Source organism: Malaclemys terrapin, chromosome 3, assembly GCF_027887155.1.
Source record: "Malaclemys terrapin pileata isolate rMalTer1 chromosome 3, rMalTer1.hap1, whole genome shotgun sequence".
In the NCBI taxonomy this organism is placed as follows: Eukaryota; Metazoa; Chordata; order Testudines; family Emydidae; genus Malaclemys; species Malaclemys terrapin.
In genome coordinates, this window is record NC_071507.1 from 104636983 (window position 1) to 104658644 (window position 21662).

A 21662-nucleotide genomic window follows, 5' to 3' on the forward strand; every position below is an offset into this window, starting at 1 on the left:
AACTTCAGCTACGTGAATAACATAGCTGAAAGTCGAAGTATCTTAGTTCGAACTTAAAAGTACTTACCGCGGGTCCACACGCGGCAAGCAGGCTCCCCCCGTCGACTCCGCCTACTCCTCTCGCAGAGCAGGATTACCGATGTCGACGGCGAGCACTTCCGGGATTGATTTATCGTGTCTAGACAAGACACACTAAATCGATCCCAGAAGATCGATTGCTGGCTGCCGAACCAGCGGGTAAGTATAGACGTACCCTTAGTGTTTACAGCTAAAGTAATCTTAATTCTTACAGTCAGTGTCCTTTTACACAGCATTCTGTTATTTTTAGATCATTGAACAGGTGTTGCAGGTCATGTAGAAGGCCATAGTGCAGGTGCTATTTGGTATTGCTCTTGAGTTGGGATTGATTGACATTTCCAGGAACATCTGAAGAGGAAATTTAATCTCTGTAGACACTTCTTGTCGTGATGGTTTTTAAGGCCAAAATCTAATCATGTACAGATCTCTCTAGAGATGAAGGAAGAGGTCAATATGGACATTAAACCAGTAGTTTATGTTCTTTGTGTATAAGTGGAGCATTTTCCACAGGAGGAGTGCAGCATTAAAAATTATTATCAAGCTATAATTGGATTGCTATAATAAACTGGTTGAAATAGCAATGCTGGGTTTTTAGTTGTATAAGAAACAAATTTTTGAAATTCAGGAAATTTCTACTTTCTAAAGCACGCATTTGTTTCAATTTTTTCTCTCTCTAATTTGTTTTGGAAGTTACTCTCTTTTGGGAGAAGCTCATTATTCTTAATAATTTAGTATTTAGTGAGACAAACCAGTGTAGGTTGTAATTTCTGTAATATATGATCGCTACTCACTTTCTTCCACCCACACATTTCATTAGTTAAAATGATTCATTGATAGGATGATGAACTGTCTTTATAAATGTAAACAAGAATCCATTCGTGGTGCTAATGAAAAGAGATTGCAAATCCCCAACTGGTTTCTCCTTTGTGCAGAGTGGCATCATCCCATTGATGATTGGTTAAATAACCTAAAAATTGTCACATCCTTACCTGTATGGCCGGTGTTTCTTTTATCTGCCTGTGGTTTGACAGCAACATCTTGCTATTCTGCTTGGATATCCTTGAATTGTCCCATGCTCATCTTTACTTAGAATACTACTACCTCTTCCACCTCCACTATCAGTACCACTTACCGTCCTTAGTCTCACTTTTTTGGCAGATGGTAGGCAGGTTCTCCCATGACTCTTCAGAGGTTGTATAGATTGTCTGCTTTGTCCGCTCTAGTCTAGACTGAGGGCAGACCACTTTTCTGGCATTATATCTGCACTCCCAGTCCTAGTCCCAACAAGAAACTGTAGTGGTGAAAAAGGTTATTCAGACATTTCAGAGTTGCAACAAAGAATCTAGTGTTATTTCAGGTCAAAGTATGGAAGAAGGAGTGAGTATATATGTGAATGAGTAGGTGTGGAGATCCTTCTGGTTTATCAGGGTTGGTCCACCCCTCTCCATTGTGTGCATGTAGATACACATTTATCATCTATTCATTATTTAAAATAATATGTTTGTTCTTTGTGTATTTTTAACAAGGCTGTCTCACAGGGCTGGTGAGGACTCTGTCCCATCATTTTAATTTTGTGTGTGGAGATCCTTCTGGCTTATCAGTGTTGGTGCACCCATCCCCATTGCATGCATGTAGATACACATTTATCATCTATTCATTATTTAAAATAATATATTTTAAATATCCCTCCAGGGGGGAGGGATAGCTCAGTGGTTTGAGCATTGGCCTTCTAAACCCAGGGTTGTGAGTTCAATCCTTGAGGGGGCCACTTAGGGATCTGGGGCAAAATCAGTACTTGGTCCTGCTAGTGAAGGCAGGGGGCTGGACTTGATGACCTTTCGAGGTCCCTTCCGGCTCTAAGAGATAGGATATCTCCATTAATTATTATATTATTATTATTATGTTTGTTCTTTGTGTATTTTTAACAAGGCTGTCTCACAGGGCTGGTGAGGACTCTGCCCCATCATTTTAATTTTGGGTTACAGTAATGGAGGACAGTATATCATGTATGAAATCTACACCCTCCTCTTCACCTTCTGTACATGTCAGCAACATTCCTCATTATACTCATTCTCCACCTAGAGTTTCTGTAAGCTAGAGCCTGTTGCGAGGTTGAGGCGAAATTACAGCATTCCTCTAGGTGTGGCATGTTTTGGTTTCATTTGGGAAGGCATGGCTGTTTTTGAAATCTGCACAGAATTGCAACACTCCCTATAGATTTGCAAAGCATTAGATTACATGTGCATACTTCAAAAACTTCTGCAGTGTGTTTTTTTCCTCCCTTCCTTCTAGCCCACTGAAATTGATAAATGCAGAGTCCAAGGTGTTATGACAAAAAAAAGCTATAAGTTCAAAATTAATGCACAAGCTCACTGTGTCATGGAAAGGAATATTGTAAGTCTGATTTGCATAAGATATATGGGTATAACTCCATTAAAAACATTGTGAAAGAATTTCGCAGTCTTCAGCAAGGTAGTTGTGAAATGTATGTGTTGTAAAGAAAGTTTTCAGGACTCTGAGATCAATAGGTGTATTTAAGTCCAGCCTATAGGTCTGTGCACAGGCGGAGGCGCTGACTTTCTGATTTCCCCAGGGGTGCTCGATGCCTGCTGCACCCCAGGCCCCACCTTCATTCCACCCTTCCACCAAGGCCCTACTCTGCTCTGCATCTTCCCGCCCCTGCTCCACCTCCTTCCTCCCCCAAGCGCCCCGCCCACGCCCCGCCTCTTCCTGACCCTGCTCCTCCCCATCCTTGCCACTGAACAGCTGATCAGTGGTGGGTGAGAGATGCTGGGTGGTTGGGGGGAGGGAGGAGCTGAGCGGCAGGGCCCGCTAGGGAGCCAGCCCCGAAGCACCCACAGAGTTGGTTCCTGTGGTTCTGTGAAGGGAAATTACCATTTAAGTACACTTGTCTACAACTGGGAGTCCTCCTTGCCATGCATGTATTTCAAATGCTGAGTGTGTTGAGCACATCCTTGGGTACAGATGTCACAAAGCCTGAGAAAGAATGTGAGTTTCCCCACCAATTAATCAACTTCCCTCCTCTCTTGCTCCAGCTACTCCTGCTTTCCCCAGTTTTACCACCATGGTTCCACTTGTTTTCTTCTCTACAAAGAGAAGCCTTCAGGCCTAATGTTTGTTTATATTAAACAACCAGCAGAGGGTGCTGCTTATTCAATATAGGCAGCATCTTTCCTATCTCTTCCCTCTCCCATGTAAACTGACGGATCACCTCCACAATTTCCCTAGTGCAGGAGTGGGCAAACTTTTTGGCCTGAGAGCCATATTGGGGTTGCAAAACGGTATGGAGGGCCGGATAGGGAAGGCTGTGCCTCCCCAAACAGCCTGCCCCCCGCCCCCCTATCCACTCCCTCCCACTTCCCACCCCCTGATTGCCCCCCTCAGAACCCTCGACCCATTCAACCCCCCCTGCTCCTTGTCTCCCGGCATCCCCCGCCCCTAACCACCACCCTGGAACCCCACCCCCTATACAACCTCCCTGCTCCTAGTCCCCTTACAACCCCCTCCTGGGACCTCCTGCCCCTAACTGCCCCCGGGACCTCACCCCCATCCAACCGCTCCCTCCTGGGACCCCCTGCCCCTAACCATCCCCTATCCAACCCTCCCCCACCCCCCACACACCCCGCCAGCCCCTTTCAGAATGTGGCCCTGCGAACATGGGCGAAGGGCTCAGGAGGCGCAGGGGCAGCCCCACAGCCGGAGAGAAGCAGCGGTTTCCCCTTCAAAGCGCCACTTCTCTCCGGCCGGCCGCGCGGTGCTCCTCTTGAGTTCTCCGGCCTTGTTCCCCGCGCTCCCGCCACCCGCACTGCCCTCCTGCTCTCCTGCCCCCACAGTGCAGCCCCTTCCCCCTGTGGGAGGTGTTGCAGACACGGTGAGCTGAGGCTGCGGGGGAGAGGGGACAACAAGGGAGGGGCCGGGGGCTCGGGCTGGGCAGGATGGTCCCACGGGCCAAATGTGGCCCGCGGGCCGTAGTTTGCCCACCTCTGCCCTAGTGTCTACTGAATCTTAGAAGTGAGAAATGGAAAATATTTATTAGGCCATGTAGTCTACTTCCCTGCCAGCATGGGACTGTTCTGTATTGTGCATTTACTAGTGTACAGTTTAGTTTTAAACATCCACAGCAATAGGGCTGCCAATACTTCCCATGGGAAACTTCTACAGCCTAATGGGGCATGCTGTCAAGAAATTTTTCTTGGCCTCACCAAGGTCTACTGAATCTTGAGTTTATGGTCTATCACTGCAATATGTTACCGATCCCACGCTGAACACAAGTGTATATGCAGGTAATAAAAATATTTTGGCTCACCTGTTAAGAAACTGGTAACCTCTTCAACATGTACTAAACTTAAAACACTGCAGCATCTAGTAAACTATGGCATAATTTAGCTTGGAACGATCCAAGTTATATAGAAGGAGAGAGCGTGCTATTTGACTTTGTGTTTTCTTTGCCAGGTGCTCAATGCAGCTAAAAAAATTAAAGGAGACTGAGAGGAAACCGTAAGTAAGTTAGGTTTAACAAAAAAAAAAAAAAAAAAAAAAATTACAAAAATATACATGTCTTCCTTGGAAGGAGAGAGCGTGACTAGAAGCAGGTGATGATTTGATTCTGAGAACTCTTCCGCTGAGCTGGAACAAAAGTCTTAATGATCCACCTCGCTTCTGACCTGCAGTGATCTTGGTATTTCTGTGTTAGACCTCTCAGACAATTTTTTAATGTCTGCTGGAATGATATGGGGAAACGTTTGTGATGTGGTCAAATGGCAGGAGATCACTCCTTTCCAGATATGGCCTGAAGCAGGAGTTGAATCTGGGTTTCTCCAGGTAAATGTATAACAGTCACCCACATCTTTTAACCAAAAAATACAAGGAGCTGATGTATTTGAATACCCCTCACCTCAATTGACTTTTGCATAGCAGAAAAATACTTAGATTCTAGAAACAGAGGACTGGCTGCCAAAATGACTATATGAAGTATTTTTTGTTATGTGGTTCTGCTAAACTTTTCCCATCTTCTAGTTATAATGACTACTTAGAATCCTCTGTATGTTTAAAAAAAATAGAATTTTTTACAATAAAAATTATGCTCTCATTATCTCCCATGGATAGGGTAAAATTTAAATAAAATCCTCTTCATCCTACTGTGATCAATCCATAGAGTGCACCAGCTTCTGGGATTCCTTGGTCAATAGATATGATTGTTTTTTTCATTTTTCTTTTTCTAAACCATGTAACTATTTGTGCTAGCCAAGTTTCAGTTTTGGAAAGAGAGAGGCTACTTATGGTTATAAGTTTCTTTGATGTTTTGCCTATGAAGAAGATTTCTGTGTTATGAAGCCACAACCACACCCAATTTAGAAGCTCTTCTGTGGAAACTGGTACAGCAACTCAGATTGCGGTGGCAGCTTCTTAGATGTGGGACTATTGGCTGGAGAAGAATCATGTCTGAGTTAAAAAAAAACACTAAAATAAATGAGATAGTAAGAAAATAAAACAGGGATAATAAGAGGATTCACATGAGTTTGTTGCTAAAGAAAGGATGATCACTCTCCGGACCTTATACTATGATTCTGTATGATCTCACATCAGTTCAGTTCTATTGTTTTGTAGTAGTAATGTCTTTTTGTTCTAGTGCTCAATGGGAATTTTCAGAAAATTCTTCTGTAGACAAGATGCCATTTAAAAAAAATGTTTGGACTCTTTTGCCATACACTATATTTTGTTCCTCTTTTATAAACACAATCCAGAATTCTCCACTGTTAGCTTTGGTTTTGATGCTGATACAGTACACCAAGCATGCTGTCTTTTGTGCAGTTTCAATTCATGTCAGTATAGCAGTAGAGAGATGTGAATTGTTCCATGGAGCCACCTTGTGGCTCACCAGCTGATCATTATATCAGGGTACTCAAGGCTTAAAAACTGCTTTAGACACTGATTCCAGCAACATGACTTCAGTTATTCAGAGCACAGATGTTTATAAGCTTCTTGATCAGTGAGTAAAGTCAAATACCTTCACGTTGAGAAGGAATCCATAGAGCAATGTCTGAGATGATAAACACACCAGTCTTTATGCACTCAACAAGAGCTCACATATAGTCCTGTAGGAGAGGAGAGGCAAAGCCTTCTCCAAAGCCTGGTGTACACTTAAGTTTTGCCTGCATAGCTATGTCAGCTAGGAGTGTGAAAATTCATACCCCTAAATGGCATAGCTATGCCAGCAAAAGCCTCAGTGCAGATGTAGCCAAAGGAACTCTTTTTTTTTTTTTTTTTGCCACTGATAGAGCTGTATCGGCAACTCTTTCTAGTCTAGACAAGGCCTGAGACTCCACATCTAGAATGCTCTCTCCCTCAGCATACACTAAAATGTAACAATTCTGTCCAATGAAGTCTCAATACTTTAAGTGTTTCTTTTGTGGTCAGTGATTGCTTAATTCATTTTTATGTTGGGAGGTGGATTACTGAGGAATTTTGGTTTTGTATCAATTCTGGAATTTATTAGGCTAAGTTGACTTTTTTTAATAAGGAATATTTCTTATTTTTGTTGGGTCACTGTAAAAGATTATTTTATTTTTTTATTTTGGTGCTAAGCAGTTCTATGTGAAGATTTTGTTTTAAGATGATAATGGAATTTGGCTCACATCTCCCTTTAAAATAAAGTTTATTATTTTTGTTTTTACAAAATCCTTCCTTGTTTACTTTCTTGTTGTTGCTGTTTTTATAAAAACTTCAGATTTAATGAGCCTGGTTATACTTTCACACCAATATAAATCAGAAGTAACTCAGTCGACTCACATGGAGTTGCGCTGATGCCAAACTGGTGTAAATAAGAGGAGAATGAAGCCCAATCTGTTCTAGTAATAAAACTCGTCAAACCTGCCCACTGATAGTGTGGAATGTATTAGTTCTGTAAATCCTGGGCTGCAAACATGCTTAAAATCCCAGTTTGTCAGCAACGATGTATGATGCTGTGTATGAAAATGCGGCAGAGTTGAGTGTTTCTCCCTGCCTTCTCCCATTGTTGTGTTCAAACAAGGTATGAAATGCCTGTCTGTGCCAATCTGTACATTAATTCGTTACAAGGTTAGGGGACAGAGGGAAGGTGCCACATGTCTGCATGTGAAGATCCAAAAGCCCAAGGCTGGATTTACTGTAGATGGAGGGCTTGGATTTTAATGTTGTTGCAGGCTTACTTTTTGTAGTTGTTGTAGGCTTACTTTGGATTTGAAGTGTGTGTAGGACACAAACTAACAAAATATAAGAGTTCAAAACAAAATTATTCTTTGCAATTAGACTATAGTGGTCTTTAAAAGGACATATAGGCTGTTAATGTCTGCTAATTTGTTCCATTATATCTTTGGTTCCGGCTCTGAGAGCAATGGAGGGTAGCCGCATGGCCTAGTAAATAGGTTACTGGACAGGGAGTCAGGAGACATGGGTTCTGTTTTCACCTCTGTAACTTACCTGCTGTCTGATTGGAGGCAAATAACTTCATCTCTGGCTCTTTTTCACCTGTCACCCTTTGTCTGCTTAGATTCTAAGCTCTTTGGGAGAGGGATTTCTGCTTATTATGTGTTTGGGTACAGTGCGTAACACAGCAGGGCCACAATTTTGGTTGGGACCTCAAGGCCCTATTCTGATTAAAAAAAAATTAAGTTTTCTATATGCATAATTGCTGCAAATAATAATATGGGACTCTGGGTTATGGTATTATAAGGCTTGTTATATCTCCAGGCATTTTTATACTGTGCCTATCCAAGTAGATCAATGTGCCTTTACACAGTAGACAGTAACAATTCTGAAGGACGGCAGGCTCATGAGCTTTTGTGTCAGTTATAGCCAATGAATTTCCTACTTGCCTTCAAATGATTTTCATGGCTGGAGATCATCAGTCACACTGTGTGAGGTGGCTGCAGATAACAGGTTTGGAATTGTGTCTGAATGATTTTCTCAGAGTCTGAGCAAGTCTGAGTGATATTCATTTTCGTTGACTGTATTATGTTCTCAGGCGGCGATCTGTTTACGGATGCATTGTGAAAGGTTGAGTCTACAAACAAGACAGTTTCAAGGAGCTTTTTATTTTATTTAATCTGAATGCCTTTGTGGCTGTCTGACAATGATTTTGTTTAATACCTAGAGAGAGAGAGTGTTCAGGAAGCTCCTTGCTCTTGGACAAAGGTGTTTACTCACCATGATCAGTAAGTACCCCAGAGAGCAATACTTGCGAATCATGTTGTATAATGTCTAGCCAAATCATCTGAAGTGAAATTATAGGAAATGTAGGGATTAAAGTAGCATGTGAGTGATGCCAGAAACCACAGACCAACCAAAAACAGAGCAAGTCTGAGTTTAGTACAAAACTCAAAACTTTTTCTCCTTACAACAAATCTTTTAGTTTGTTGCCCTTAGGGAAAAGTCAGTGGCTTCAAGCCATTTGCATTTGCTTACTTAAGAACTTTTAGTGAGTTCTATGAAGAATGAACCAGAGTAGGTAGTGGGAGTTTTGAAGGTGTGTGTGAGTATCATAAAGTATACTGTGTTTTGTCTATAACTATAAATGTGGAACATATTTTTTTCCTTGAGCCTTTCCCGCGATCCCACTCAGCTTCCTCTGGGTTTCTAAGAACTACTCCCTCTTCTTTGATTCATGGATCTAGCCAGAGTGTAGTTGTGTTAAGACAGTGAAAAACAAGGTCTTCAGTTTAACCCACTTAATCCTGAAACCTAAAAGCTCATTTGCATGTGTAACAGGTAGCAAGGAAGAAAAATTGTAGGATTGGAAACTAATATAATTGAATAGAAGTTAATGGAATTGTGCCCTTGTTTTTCTTACACTGATTTATAAAAGCTATTTATCTTATAAGATACATTTCCCATTTAAAGTATGTCAGATGGGAACATTTTCCATCTCCCTTGCCACATAGATGAGACATTTGTTTTGCACATGGTGCATCCTGTAATAATGATCGTCTAGTGCCTTTCCATTTTCACTTTGTAAATGAAGTCTAAAACATGTACATGGCAATAACTGAGTGTTGGACTGGTTATATTTTCCATGGAGCAAACCAGCAAATTAAAGGAAATTGAGAGGAAACAATCCAAAGGTACAAGATAAATTTTCCCCCTTAGAGTTGCTTCCTATTCCATTTGTACAGAAGGACAAAATTAATTGTGATGTGATGGCCGATGCTGAGTTTATAACATTTGTAATTAGGCTAGTTGCCACTAAAATATAAACAGGAACAATATAATGGTATTGACCTTATCACAATAAGTTAAAATATCTTCCTGTTCCTGCAATGAAATATATTGGTGCGGGGATATAAAATTCTAAAATAAATGTCTCATCACTGCTTTTTCAAAGTGGAATTGGGAACATTTCTCAGCTTATCTTGACAGAGTCAATCACATCAAGGTAATGTCTTTTACAGTACTTTGTCAACTTGAGATGCAGCATCATGAGGTGAAGTCAGCAGTGTTTAATATCTGACAAATTCTAAAAGTCTAATTGCTGGCAGAACATCAGATGGACAGGTAGGAGTTGCCCTTAAATTTCAGGAAATTTCTTGATTTCCATTTTCTACTTCCCCATCTCTCCTATTTTTAAGATTACAGTGCAGCGGAGCTGACTATGATTCCACAGTTCCTACAGCAGATTTTATACAGTCTCTGGATATTATTTAGAGTGACTGTAGTAGTCATGACTGTATGTACACCTCTACCCCGATATAATGCGACCCGTTATAACACGATTTCGGATATAACATGGTAAAGCAGCACTCCGGGGGCGGGGGGGCACGGGGCTGCGCACTCCAGCGGATCAAAGCAAGTTCGATATAACACGGTTTCACCTATAATGCGGTAAGATTTTTTTGGCTCCCAAGGACAGCGTTATATCAGGGTAGAGGTGTATTCTCTGTGTTCTCTTGTTGAATTGTCTGAAGCTGTATAGTGAATATACCCATATTGCCAACTGCAAGTGTTCATAAACCATGAGTCGGCCCCCAACTCATGATATTGGCTTAAAAATCTGGAGATATTAAAAAAAGGTATAAATGTTGGGTTCTTTTTCTTTTCCCTTCTGGCATTTGGTCTTTTAGGGTGCATTTGGATCACATTTTCAATCTTTTTTTCTTAAACATCAGGGCTAGAAATTTACCTCTTCTTACATGGAATCTGAGATTCTCACATAATCCAATGCCTCCAGGAGTTGGGACTTCAAGAACACCAAATAAAATTGTGAGAGTTAGCAACATCAGAATAGCCTTTTCACTTGTCTACTTGAAGGAGTGGTGAAAGGCCTCAGTCTGTATGTGCACGTGTTCATTACCTCACAGGGTGATTTCAATTTAAATGCAGCCTATTAAATTATTTACAGAAGACAGTTGGCTAACTCATTGTACTGTATGGTAGGAGCCAAAGGTCACTTTAGTGTGCCTAGTTGATTCATACGGTAATCTGATACAGTACTTAGCTCTTTGCTTCCTAGCCAGTAAATTAAACCTTATCCTTTTATTATGAGTCAGAGTACCATAACTTTCGGAAAAGCCAAAGCTTTTCTTATAATGGTTTCTGAAGGGTGTATGTTTGTAGATTTTACAGGTGTGTGGGAGTGCATCCATGTTCTGAGGAAACCTTGGTGTGTTCTATTGTAGTGTAAATCCTAAAAAGAAATATAAAACAACCCCTAGACACTTGGCAGCTAAAAATCATCTATTTTTGCAGCCATTTGTTTTGCATTAGCATTATTTAAATGATAAGGCAGTAATACCTACTAATACCATAGGTGGTTTCTTTTAAGATGCCATACTAGTACTCTCTCAGTGTGGATTATATTGTTTGATGGGTTATATTACATGGTATATCATGAGTTTTGGTGCATCTTCAATGGCTAGTTTTAAATTTGTACTCATTTCAGTGTTTTGTCAATCTGCAATATCACGAATAATCAGGAAATAGTGTCATGATGCCTGGACTTGATATATTACCAACTTTTATTCCCTTTCTGCCTTTTTACCTGGCTCTGTCATCCTTTCTTTCCATCCCCCTCTGACTCATTCCCTCTTTCAACAGGGTCAGTAAACAGAAACATCACTGTAATGCTTTCAGTCATGTCAGGCTTTTTGAAAAACTAAGTTGAGATGATTTAGTATTTTTACTTTTGGTAATGAAAAGAGAAGGTAGCAACAACCAGGGGTGAAAGGCATTCGAAAGCTGCAGTCACACACCAATGCTGTGGTGTTAGCCTGTTCAGTGCAAACCTCTTGCTAGTGTACAGTTTTTGTTTTCAGACTTTGAACTCAGACTTTTTTTACATCACTTTGTTTATTGGCAAACCCTATGGTCTATACATTGAATGTTTGTGCAATTATAGATATCAATAATTTATTCCCTCCACCTGAGTCTGCAGAGTTGCACTTGAGTGTTCCTATTTGTGTGTGCAGAGTTCAGAAGTTTTCATTGCTGTTGAGCTCTTGGCTGTGGAAAGGAGGAGTTTGCTGCCTTTGTGGCCATGCCTGTAGGAGAGAGAGCCTATCATATTTCACTCTAATCCTAAGCGATAGCCACGCAGTCTGTTTTATTGTTAGGAAAATCGTCCTGGAGATCTCTCACTAGGCTTTTCGTTAAGGGAAAGCAGGACGGATGGGCTTAGGACTCAGAGCGGCAGCACTGTTTTTACGAGGCAGAGACATAAGTACTCTAATTTATATCGTGCTCTGACAACTTGTTTGATCTGTGTCTGTTTTCCCACTGTATTGTTTCTGATGAGACAGAACAGACGACTAGATTGCAGGCTCACTCCTGGAAAATTACGTCAGGGAGAGGAGTGGGACTGCAGTTTTGAATGCTGAGTGGAGACTGAAGAAAGCATGTGCTTTGGTACTGTACTTCTACACAATCCTAATATGCTTTTCTGAAACTCCTGCAAGGTGCCACTTGCTGTTGTTTTTCTCCCTTTTGTTTTATTTGGCAGCTTACAAAGTGCTGTAGGCAAAGCAGCCTCAGGAGAATTGCAGTGGCATGGTGACCCAGCTTCGTACTGCTGCTGGTTTAAATGCAGCAAGTGTTTTGACTGAATGAGTTGGAAGAAACCTGGACAGATCTTGTATTTCAAGATTAGCATTTCAACAACCAACGTGAGGGGGACAGGAGCAACTCCAGAAAGGGCTTCTCTGAAGTTGAGTACTATAGTTGGCTTTAAAGAAAATGAAAAAGGAATGCACCTCAAGGTCTTTCAGACTCAAACAAAATTCAGGTTCCCTCTCGCGTGCTGTGAGCTGGATAAATTTCTCCTCCTTGTCTAGACAGACAAAAAGATTGTTTCGCAGTGATGGTGAGCTCTCGTCAATATGTAGGCAGGTTGAAGAGGACGATGAGAACTGGACCTACAGAACTCAACACAGAAAAGGTGACCCAGTTTTTGTCCACACTGAATTGTGTCCTTGCTTATGTACCATTTCTTCATTAGTTTTTTTTCCCCTCCCTGTTGTCTCTTAAAGCTCCTTTTCTTTGACAGTTGGGTTCTTATGACTAGTGATACCCACTGGTGCTGTTAAGCCTAGTCTCTTACTAGGGACGATCTCTCCCTTTGGGTCCGACCCTGCTATTTTTAGCGAACTTGCTTGATCAAAGCTAGCCTAACTATGTCTACATGTGCTGCAATTGCACTTCCCAGTTGCAGTGTAGCCATACCCCAAGAGGAGTCAGTGTGATTCTCCCAATGCTGTGTTTGAATAAGCAGGGCAGAACTGTCCTGATCTTAGCATGATCTTGTAGCAATGTCCTTGGTATGGTCACATCATTTCTATGGGAATTTATAGAAACCCAGGTGGAAAAAGCCATGAACTTCCTTGATTGGGAACGTAACATTTATTTCCATGGTGTGTTAAGTAGATTTTGTTTATGTATATTTACATTTCCATAGTACATGGGGGCAAGGCTTGTAACTGGGCCTTGATAGCGATGGCTGGTTTGACAGATGTTGAAAGGATCTTTTATTTTGCTACAGTAGCAGTGCCCAATTATGGCACCATGGTTTCTCTAACAGGCTGGTAGTGTTTTCCTGACACGCTCAATATGTTAACAGGTGATAGTCGTGCTGGAAAATATTAAGCATGTTTTGCAGACACACTCTCACAGGTGGCTCATAACCCCACTCGAATAAAGGGAGGTGGGAGTCCGAGAGAGAGAGTGTGTGGGGTTTGAACTGAGCAGTCCACTGAGAAGAAGCCCAAGAATAGTCAAGCCTTGAGTGTTCCTTTTGTGAATAAATCTAAACCCCAGCAAGGAGTTAAATTTTGACTTGTGCAAACTGTTTGTAGCAGAATGTGGAAGCCACCTGCTCACACATGTATCTACTAACGACATAGCAAAGTGAATTTCAGAGCTCCCCATACCTCTGTTGACAGACTGAACTATTGTTGTCAGTGCATTTGTCATTGGCTGGTATACAGATAAGATTACTTGATAAACGGTTGAATCTCATTTCTCTGTTGCTGCTGGAGAATGGCCAACACTGATTTGTTAATGGAAAGCCTAAGGTGCCTTATTTAAGCTGTAAGGTGACTTCTGTAAGAGCAGGCAGGCACTTGAAGGACACTTGCACTTCAAAGTGAATTTTCCCTTTCTTTTTGGCAGCAGTAGTGTGTGTTCAACCAGAACCTTAGTCTGACTTACTCCAAGTCAGAAATAAATATGGTTTTAGTAAGTGGTTTGGATGTAACCTCCCCAGCAAGAACACTAAAAAGGGTGTATACAATTGTACTGTGGTACCAAGAAGGCAGAACTGTTCTTTTGAAGGCTGCTGTGTAACCATTTAAATACTGTAAAACTGCTTCAGAAGGATCTTCGTTTTGCAATTGGCTCCTAATTTTTATTTTTTAGTTGTTGACAAGTTTGTACTATACAGTGATGGCTGCTGTGCTCAAGTCAGTTCTATTACATTTTGGGATGTTATGTACTGTTGGTCACAAAATTCAATGTACACTGTTCATTATTACAATAACTCTCTTGCACCAGCTGGAAATTCTTTCACAAGTTTTCAGATGGCATGGCTGTGATGGGAAAGGAAAAGATGCTAGTGGATTAACGTAGTGTATTAATTTTGCTGGGAGCATTATTGTACACTTGATTTATTGAAAATAAAGAAGTCCATTGTACAGAGTACAGGGGGCAGGGTGGATTCCTTCTGAAATTGGTCAGCAAGCTATAAAAGCTTGCATCCTTTGTCATAAGGGAGATTACAGTATGTGGGTTTTGAGTGGAAAACAGAGGAGAGGGATAGGTTATGCAGTGCTGACATGCCCTACAGCTTCTCCTACAGAGGGGGAAGACTCAAATTTGGCTTAATAATTTGTAATATTAGTTTGCCTAATGGATATCTGTTCAGATCATAACTTGCTCTACACCATTTGGTCTGATTGGCAGTCTGCTGAGAAAAGGCCTAAAGATTGAAATTATATGCTGCTGCAGGTCAGAAGTGAGGTGCATTTTGCCTGAGTTGGGGGTTAAGAGGAGTTTGTACTCTGTCTACTACAAACATTCTACCCAGTTCTGTCAGTCACGCACACTCATGAGAATAACCCACCACCATGGTATGAATATTGATGCCTGACTCTTGTGCCATTGTCTTGTTTATTGTTTTGAAAGATAAAAATATGATCAGATGCTCATGTTCTCAAACTATTGCGCTCCATTGGAGCAGCACGTTACACGTTGCCAGCCTTCGTAGCAGTAAAACTTAAGATGGGCATCAGTGTCTGTCTTTAAGTGTCAGATTTCATGATCGTGGCACTAAGTTATAAGATGACTTCAGAGAAAAGCAAAATTGTAGATGAGAAAAAGGAGGGGCTTCAAATGCATAGTCTGACTCACTCTGCTAAGGATGTCCTGATTTTTAATTGAAATTGTATGTACATAAACAAAAAGCTTCAGTGCTGTCAGGATAATTCTTCACCCACCTCTCCTGCTTAGACAAAATGACCTTGCACATCAGTTCCTAAGACTTCCCTCCCCCTTCCTCTTTACCGAACTGTATACAAAGGAAGAAGTGTTAACGGTGAAAGGCCTGGTGTAAAGGAGCCAAGGCTCCTTATTTAAGCTCTCCTTCTGAGCTGTAACTCTTTCCCCTGTCTTTTAACCCTCTAGTCTTTTGCCACTTTATTGTGCTGCCCAGCTTTTGTTGCATTCCCATACCACTGCTAGAGGATATACAAAAGGCAAAGTGTTGCTGACTCTCCACCAGCTAACTGGCCAGCTCCACTCATCTAGGAGCACTTGTGGCACCTTAGAGACTAACAAATTTATTAGAGCATAAGCTTTCGTGGACTACAGCCCACTTCTTCGGATGCATATAGAATGGAACATATAATGAGGAGATATATATACACCCACATCTTTTACATATCTTTTATGTGTATATACACATATACATCTTTTTGCGGATACAGACTAACACGGCTGTTACTCTGAAACTTGTCATCTAGGAGCAGCAGTTCTGAAACTGCAATAATAGGAGACAGTGAGATTGCTAGGTTTACTTTTTTTGTTTCTATTTATTTATTTAAAATTACTTTACTAACTTGGGAGAAATCTTGAGGTTCCTATTCAGGTAAACTCACTTACATTGAAGTCAGTCGATCAAGGATTTAGTTTATATCAAAAAGAAATTCTAATGATGATTCAATATTCAATATGAATAGCTGCACACAGTGCTGTTGTATTTTGGTACATGTAGTACCAGTGTATCTCTGCTTTATAAGATGGGAAATCTGTTACTAAACAGATCTTAAAAATGGTTAATGAAATACTTGCTTTGCTGTTCAAAATTGCTGTGCCTCACTGCAATTTGCCTTTTCCTCAGTAATTATCTCCAGGAGTTCTGACATCTCAGAACAAACTTTTATCACCATATTTCTCCTCATTTACAGGAATCTGAAATTTCGTATTGATATTCATTATCTGAGTTTATTTTAAGTGAGAGAGGAAATGGGAGTAGGTGAATGTATCATATCCTCACTTCTCATCACTCCTAGACAAAAACAAAAGAAAAAATTGGCTTATATTCTTTATTATTATTTGTATAGCAGTGACATGTAGCTGCCCCAATCTTCCGCTCCTTTCACCATCATGGAGGATACATCAGAGAATGGAAGCAGAGACTTTTAGTCAATAATTGGATAGTGACTGATTCTCTCTGTGTTCGATCCTGCAAGTATTGAACATTCTGCCCCATATCCAGTAAAGTACTTGACATGCTTAACTTTAAGCACATGAGCATTGAAGGTTTTTCAAGGGCTTAAGTACTTTGTTGGATTGGGGCCTGAGTGCTCAGCACCTACCAGGATAAAGTCCCTTTGTAAACGGTGTTGGAATTTTTTCCCATCAGACATTGTACATTGTCTAAATAGTGGCAGGAAATTAAGATACCAGAATACACAGGTAATAAGTAGGGCTGTCAAGCGATTAAAAAAATTAATCACGATTAATCATGTGATTATCACACTGTTAAATTATAATAGAATAGTATTTATTTAAATATTTTTGGATGTTTTGTACATTTTCAAACATATTGATTTCAATTACCACACAGAATACAACACAGTGCTCACTTTATTGATTACAAATATTTATGCTGTAAAAAACAAAAGAAATAGTATTTTTCAATTCACCTCATACAAGTACTGTAGTGCAATCTCTTTATTATGAAAGTTGAACTTAGAAATGTAGAATTATGTACAAAAAAAACCTGCATTCAAAAATAAAACAATGTAAAACTTCAGAACCTACAAGTCCTCTCAGTCCTACTTCTTGCTCAGCCAGTCACTCAGACAAACAAATTTGTTTACATTTGCAGGAGATAATGCTGCCTGCTTTTTGTTTATAATGTCACCTGAAAGTGAGAACAGGCATTCACATGGCACTGTTGTAGCCGGCGTCGCAAGATATTTACGTGCCAGATGCGCTAAAGATGCATATGTCCCTTCATGCTTCAACCACCATTCCAGAGGACATGCATCCATGCTGATGATGGGTTCTGCTCGATAATGATCCAAAGCAGTGCAGACCAACGCATGTTCACTTTCATCATCTGAGTCAGAAGTCACCAGCAGAGGGTTGAATTTATTTTTTGGTGGTTCGGATTCTGTAGTTTTCGCATCAGTGTGTTGTTCTTTTAAGACTTCTGAAAGCATGCTCCACACCGCGTCCCTTTCAGATTTTGGAAGGCACTTCAGATTCTTAAATCTTGGGTCGAGTGCTGTAGCCATCTTTGGAAATCTCACATTATTACCTTCTTTGCGTTTTGTCAAATCTGCAGTGCAAGTGTTCTTAAAACGAGCAACATGTGCTGGGTCATCATCCGAGACTGCTATAACATGAAATACATGGCAGAATGTGGGTAAAACAGAGCAGGAGATATACTATCCTCCCCCAACGAGTTCAGTCAAAATTTAATTAATGTGTTATTTTTTTAACGAGCGGCACTTGAAAGCATGTCCTCTGAAATGGTGGCTGAAGCATGGAGGGGTATACGAATGTTTAGCATATCTGGCAAGTAAATACCTTGCAATGCTGGCTACAAAAGTGCCATGCAAATGCCTGTTCTCAATTTTAGGTGACATTGTAAATAAGCCGGCAGCATTATCTCACGTAAATGTAAACAAACTTGTTTGTCTTAGCGATTGACTGAATGAGAAGTAGGACTGAGTGGACTTGTAGGCTCTAAAGTTTTACATTGTTTTGTTTTTGAGTGCAGTTATGTAACAAAAAAAAAAGCCCTACATTTGTAAGTTGCACTTTCATGATAGAGATTGCATTACGGTACTTGTATGAGGTGAATTGAAAAATACTATTTCTTTTGTTTATCATTTTTGCAGTGCAAATATTTGTAATAAAAATAATATAATACAACAGTTTGTATTCTGTGTTGTAATAGAAATCAATATTTGAAAATGTAGAAAAACATCCAAATATAGTTTAATATTGAAATAATAAATTTCAGTTGGTATTCTATTGTTTAACAGTGCAATTAAAACTGATTAATCACGATTAATTTTTTTTGAGTTAATCGTGTGAGTTAACTGTGATTAATCAACAGCCCTAATAATAAGGCATATGCAAAAATCTGGTCAGAAAGCTAGAGTAGGCTAAGGGCTTGTATATATGGTGCATTAGTCTGCCTCAGATCTAGCATGCACTAGCATGTTGTGTCCATGTGTGGCCTGTGTGGACCCTACGGGCATGCTCTAAAAGTGCCTTAGTGCGTGTTAACATAGTACAGTTTGAAATGGAACTACATTAATGTGTACTAGGCAACTTTAAGTGTGTGCCAGCAGGGTCCACGTGGGCCAGGTAGTGCGCAACATGCTCCTACGTACTAGAATGATCACCCCTCTGGTGTGCACTAACACACCATGTAGACAAGCCCTTAGTCACATAGTATCCTGCTCTCTTTATTTTTTCACTCCCCACGCAGTTCATGTTCCATTTTTCTCTTGTTTAGTTTTTCTTTATCAATTCTCATTACGTGCATTCCTGAAAACTGTTCAAGGGGAAAACTGCAAGCAATCATGGCTAGAATCAATAAGAATTTAGTCAACACATTAAAGATTAACAGATTGAACTGGCATTGGTTTGTGGGGCCATGCATCAATATCATATCAGGTTTTCAAGAAATAAGTATTGATGCATCTCTAATAATGGGTGTAGATGATAACAAGATGCTGTGACCTCAGTCTGTTTGGGCTGGGGCAGATCATTTCATTTAAAGGTGAAACCCATCTGGTTTTTACGAGCCATTTTGTCTGTTTTTTAATTTAATGGTACATGTTGGTGCAATGACCCTCTTATTGAAGGTTATGCTGGAAATTTCAGTATCTCTTGAGGGATTTGAAATGATGAGACTTTAAAAAAGCACATCTTGGCTGAGGACTATATTCGCTGTCCAGGCTTGGGGTGCTCTGGGCTTGAGGTGCTGTTTTCGTTGACATCCGTCATATTTTGCAGAGCTGAAGGACACTTTTTCTAATGTGTAGTATAGCTTTGAGGATTCTGCTGATGCAGCTGGTCACAGTCGTGATTGGTGAGCTCAGTTTTCGAAGCTCAGGCTCATTAAAACATATCTTTGACTGATGATGCCCAACAAGAGACTGATATCGCTTGCTATTTTATTGCTTGAAAATGCCATTGGCCTGTCTTTGGATCTCTCTGATGCAGGGCCGGCTCTGGCTTTTTTGTCACCCCAGGCGAAAAAGCCGCCCCCCGTCGGGGAGCGCGGCAGGGGAGGGCGCCGAGCCCGGCCGCGGCCCCGCTCTCCCCGACTGGCCGGAACGCCGGAGGAAGGGCGGAGAGCCCGCCCACGGCCCCGCTCTCCCCGGCCAGCCGGAGCACCGGGGGACGGCGGAGAGCCTGCTGCGGCTCCGCTCTCCCCGGGTGAGCGCCGCCCCCTCCAGGTGCCGCCCCAAGCAGATGCTTGGTAGGCTGGTGCCTGGAGCCGGCCCTGCTCTGATGCTGTGCTTCAGTTCATGAGGGCAAAGAAGAGAAAAGCCACCTTTGAACCGAAGGACTAGGGTTAACATTCTAAGGCTGTCACCTACTGTAATACTATTTAATACTGCTCCACCCAACGGTGGTGCACAGTTCAATTTTTCGATGTTAGTGCATTTCAGTTATTCTTAAAATTAAAAGGTTTCTATAGCTTAGAAGAAACAATTTTTTTAAATTTGCTTATATATGGCATGAATAAATACAGATTTACAGATCCTAGCGTGCAAATTTATTGTCTTATATGACCGGGATAAATCATGCATGCAAATTGTGCATCAAAGCCATGAAATGGGCTACAAATGCAATAAAAAAGAAGGTATTCAAACGTTTAACAAATGGGGAGGGAGGGCGCGCCAAAGATGCTCACTGCTTGCGTCGTCATTTTGTCTAGGGCCGGCCCTGACCACACTTCTGACCGCTGAACTGATAAATTAGGACATGATTTTCTTCCCTTAAATAATTCCTTGTCACTTAATCAAGTTCTTTTAGAATACCCAGGAAAGGTTTGAGATTAAGATAAGCAATGAATAGTTTGGATGCTTCTTTGAATTTATGGATACCCCACGACAGAGCATCGCAATCCCACATCCCCAAACAATCCCTCTCAAACAAAAATTGGTAGGCTGAGGCCTGTAGTAGTCTGTTTGTGTGAAGTCCATTGGCCTGCTACTGCCTGTTAATGTTAATGAAAGAGGACAGAGCTAGCTGTTTCTTCCTCTAGCATCTTCAGGGTGGTTTTGTCACTTTTTGGAGAGTTCCAGACTTCTTTCTTAGGTCTTCTCCATTTTTGTGTTTTTCCTCAATGTCCACATCTGCCAGTCTCTCTCTGTGACCTCCATTACTCCATATTTACATTCTCTCATCCCTCTTAGGTTTCCTACTTCCCTTAGGTGTTGCATACAATTAAATGGATTTTTAATCGAGAAAATTGCACCCTAGTCAAAAGTTAACTCTTGCTGGAAGTTCGGAATGGGGCCAATAGCTTGCAAAATGCTTTTCAAACAATTTATGTTGTTACTGCTAGCCTTTATCCTGTTTGCTCCTCCATCTCAATGGTTTAATTTTTTTTTATTCTACTAAGGCCTTGGCTACACTGGCAATTCACAGCGCTGCACTTGCTGCGCTCAGGGGTGTGAAAAAACACCCCCCCTGAGCACAGCGAGTGCAGCGCTGTAAAGCGCCAGTGTAATCCGTGCCTGCAGCGCTGCACGCTTGTTCGCAGCGCTGCAAGCTATTCCCCTTGGAGAGGTGGAGTACTTGCAGCGCTGCGAGAGCTCTCACAGCGCTGGCGGCGCGACTACACTCGCGCTTCACAGCGCTGTGAAACCGCGAGTGTAGCCAAGGCCTAAGGGAAGGTAGATAATAGTTTATGGTTTGTGTTGGTGGTTTTATTGGGGAGGGTGGTTATTTCTTAGGTGTTGACTGTAAACAGCTAGGTTTCAAATGCTTTATAGAAGCTGAGGAACTGTCAAGGACATATTTGACCTTATATTCTACATTTAAATCATAGAATATCAGGGTTGGAAGAGACCTCAGGAGGTCATCTAGTCCAACCCCCGGCTCAAAACAGGACCAACCCCCTTTCTCTTTTCAATAAAACAAAACTGAGAAGCTATAATACAGATACTTTTGACCTCTGAACAAAGCTTAAAGGAGCAGCTGTAGCAAATAGAAAAATACTCTATTTTGTGACTATTCTCCAGGCCTTTGGGGGGGTGTTTGTGTGTGTGTGTTTATTTATGTGGAAGTGCAATAGCAGCACTATAATTAAGGTTGCATCCCACTTATGCATTTGGAACTTCTCAAAACCTCTTTGTAGCTAGGGTGACCAGATGGCAAGAATAAAATATATCGGGAGACATGGAGGACGGAGGGGAGCCATAGGCTCACTGCCCCCATTGGAGCCATGGGGGGAGGGGGCGCATGGCCCCAGCTCCGGCCCCTGCCATGGGGGGACCTAGAGGGAGATGTCACCACTTCTGGGGAGCTGTGTGGAACCGGGTAGGGAGCCTACAAACCCCACA

At 41.3% G+C, this 21662-nt stretch overlaps 1 protein-coding gene across 5 annotated transcripts in view; it reads left to right on the forward strand.

The window, feature by feature from the left end:
• Positions 1–21662, forward strand: part of NHSL1 (NHS like 1) — a 236325-nt gene that overhangs the window by 79914 nt on the left and 134749 nt on the right. For 2 of the 5 annotated variants that reach the window (XM_054022258.1, XM_054022261.1), the window contains exon 1: positions 11738–12502. The exons of the other annotated variants lie outside the window; for them this stretch is intronic. In XM_054022258.1, the coding sequence (XP_053878233.1) occupies positions 12301–12502 (202 nt within the window). In that variant the 5' untranslated portion in view covers positions 11738–12300. Of the gene's footprint in view, positions 1–11737; positions 12503–21662 lie in introns of those variants that run through there. 5 annotated transcript variants of the gene reach the window in all.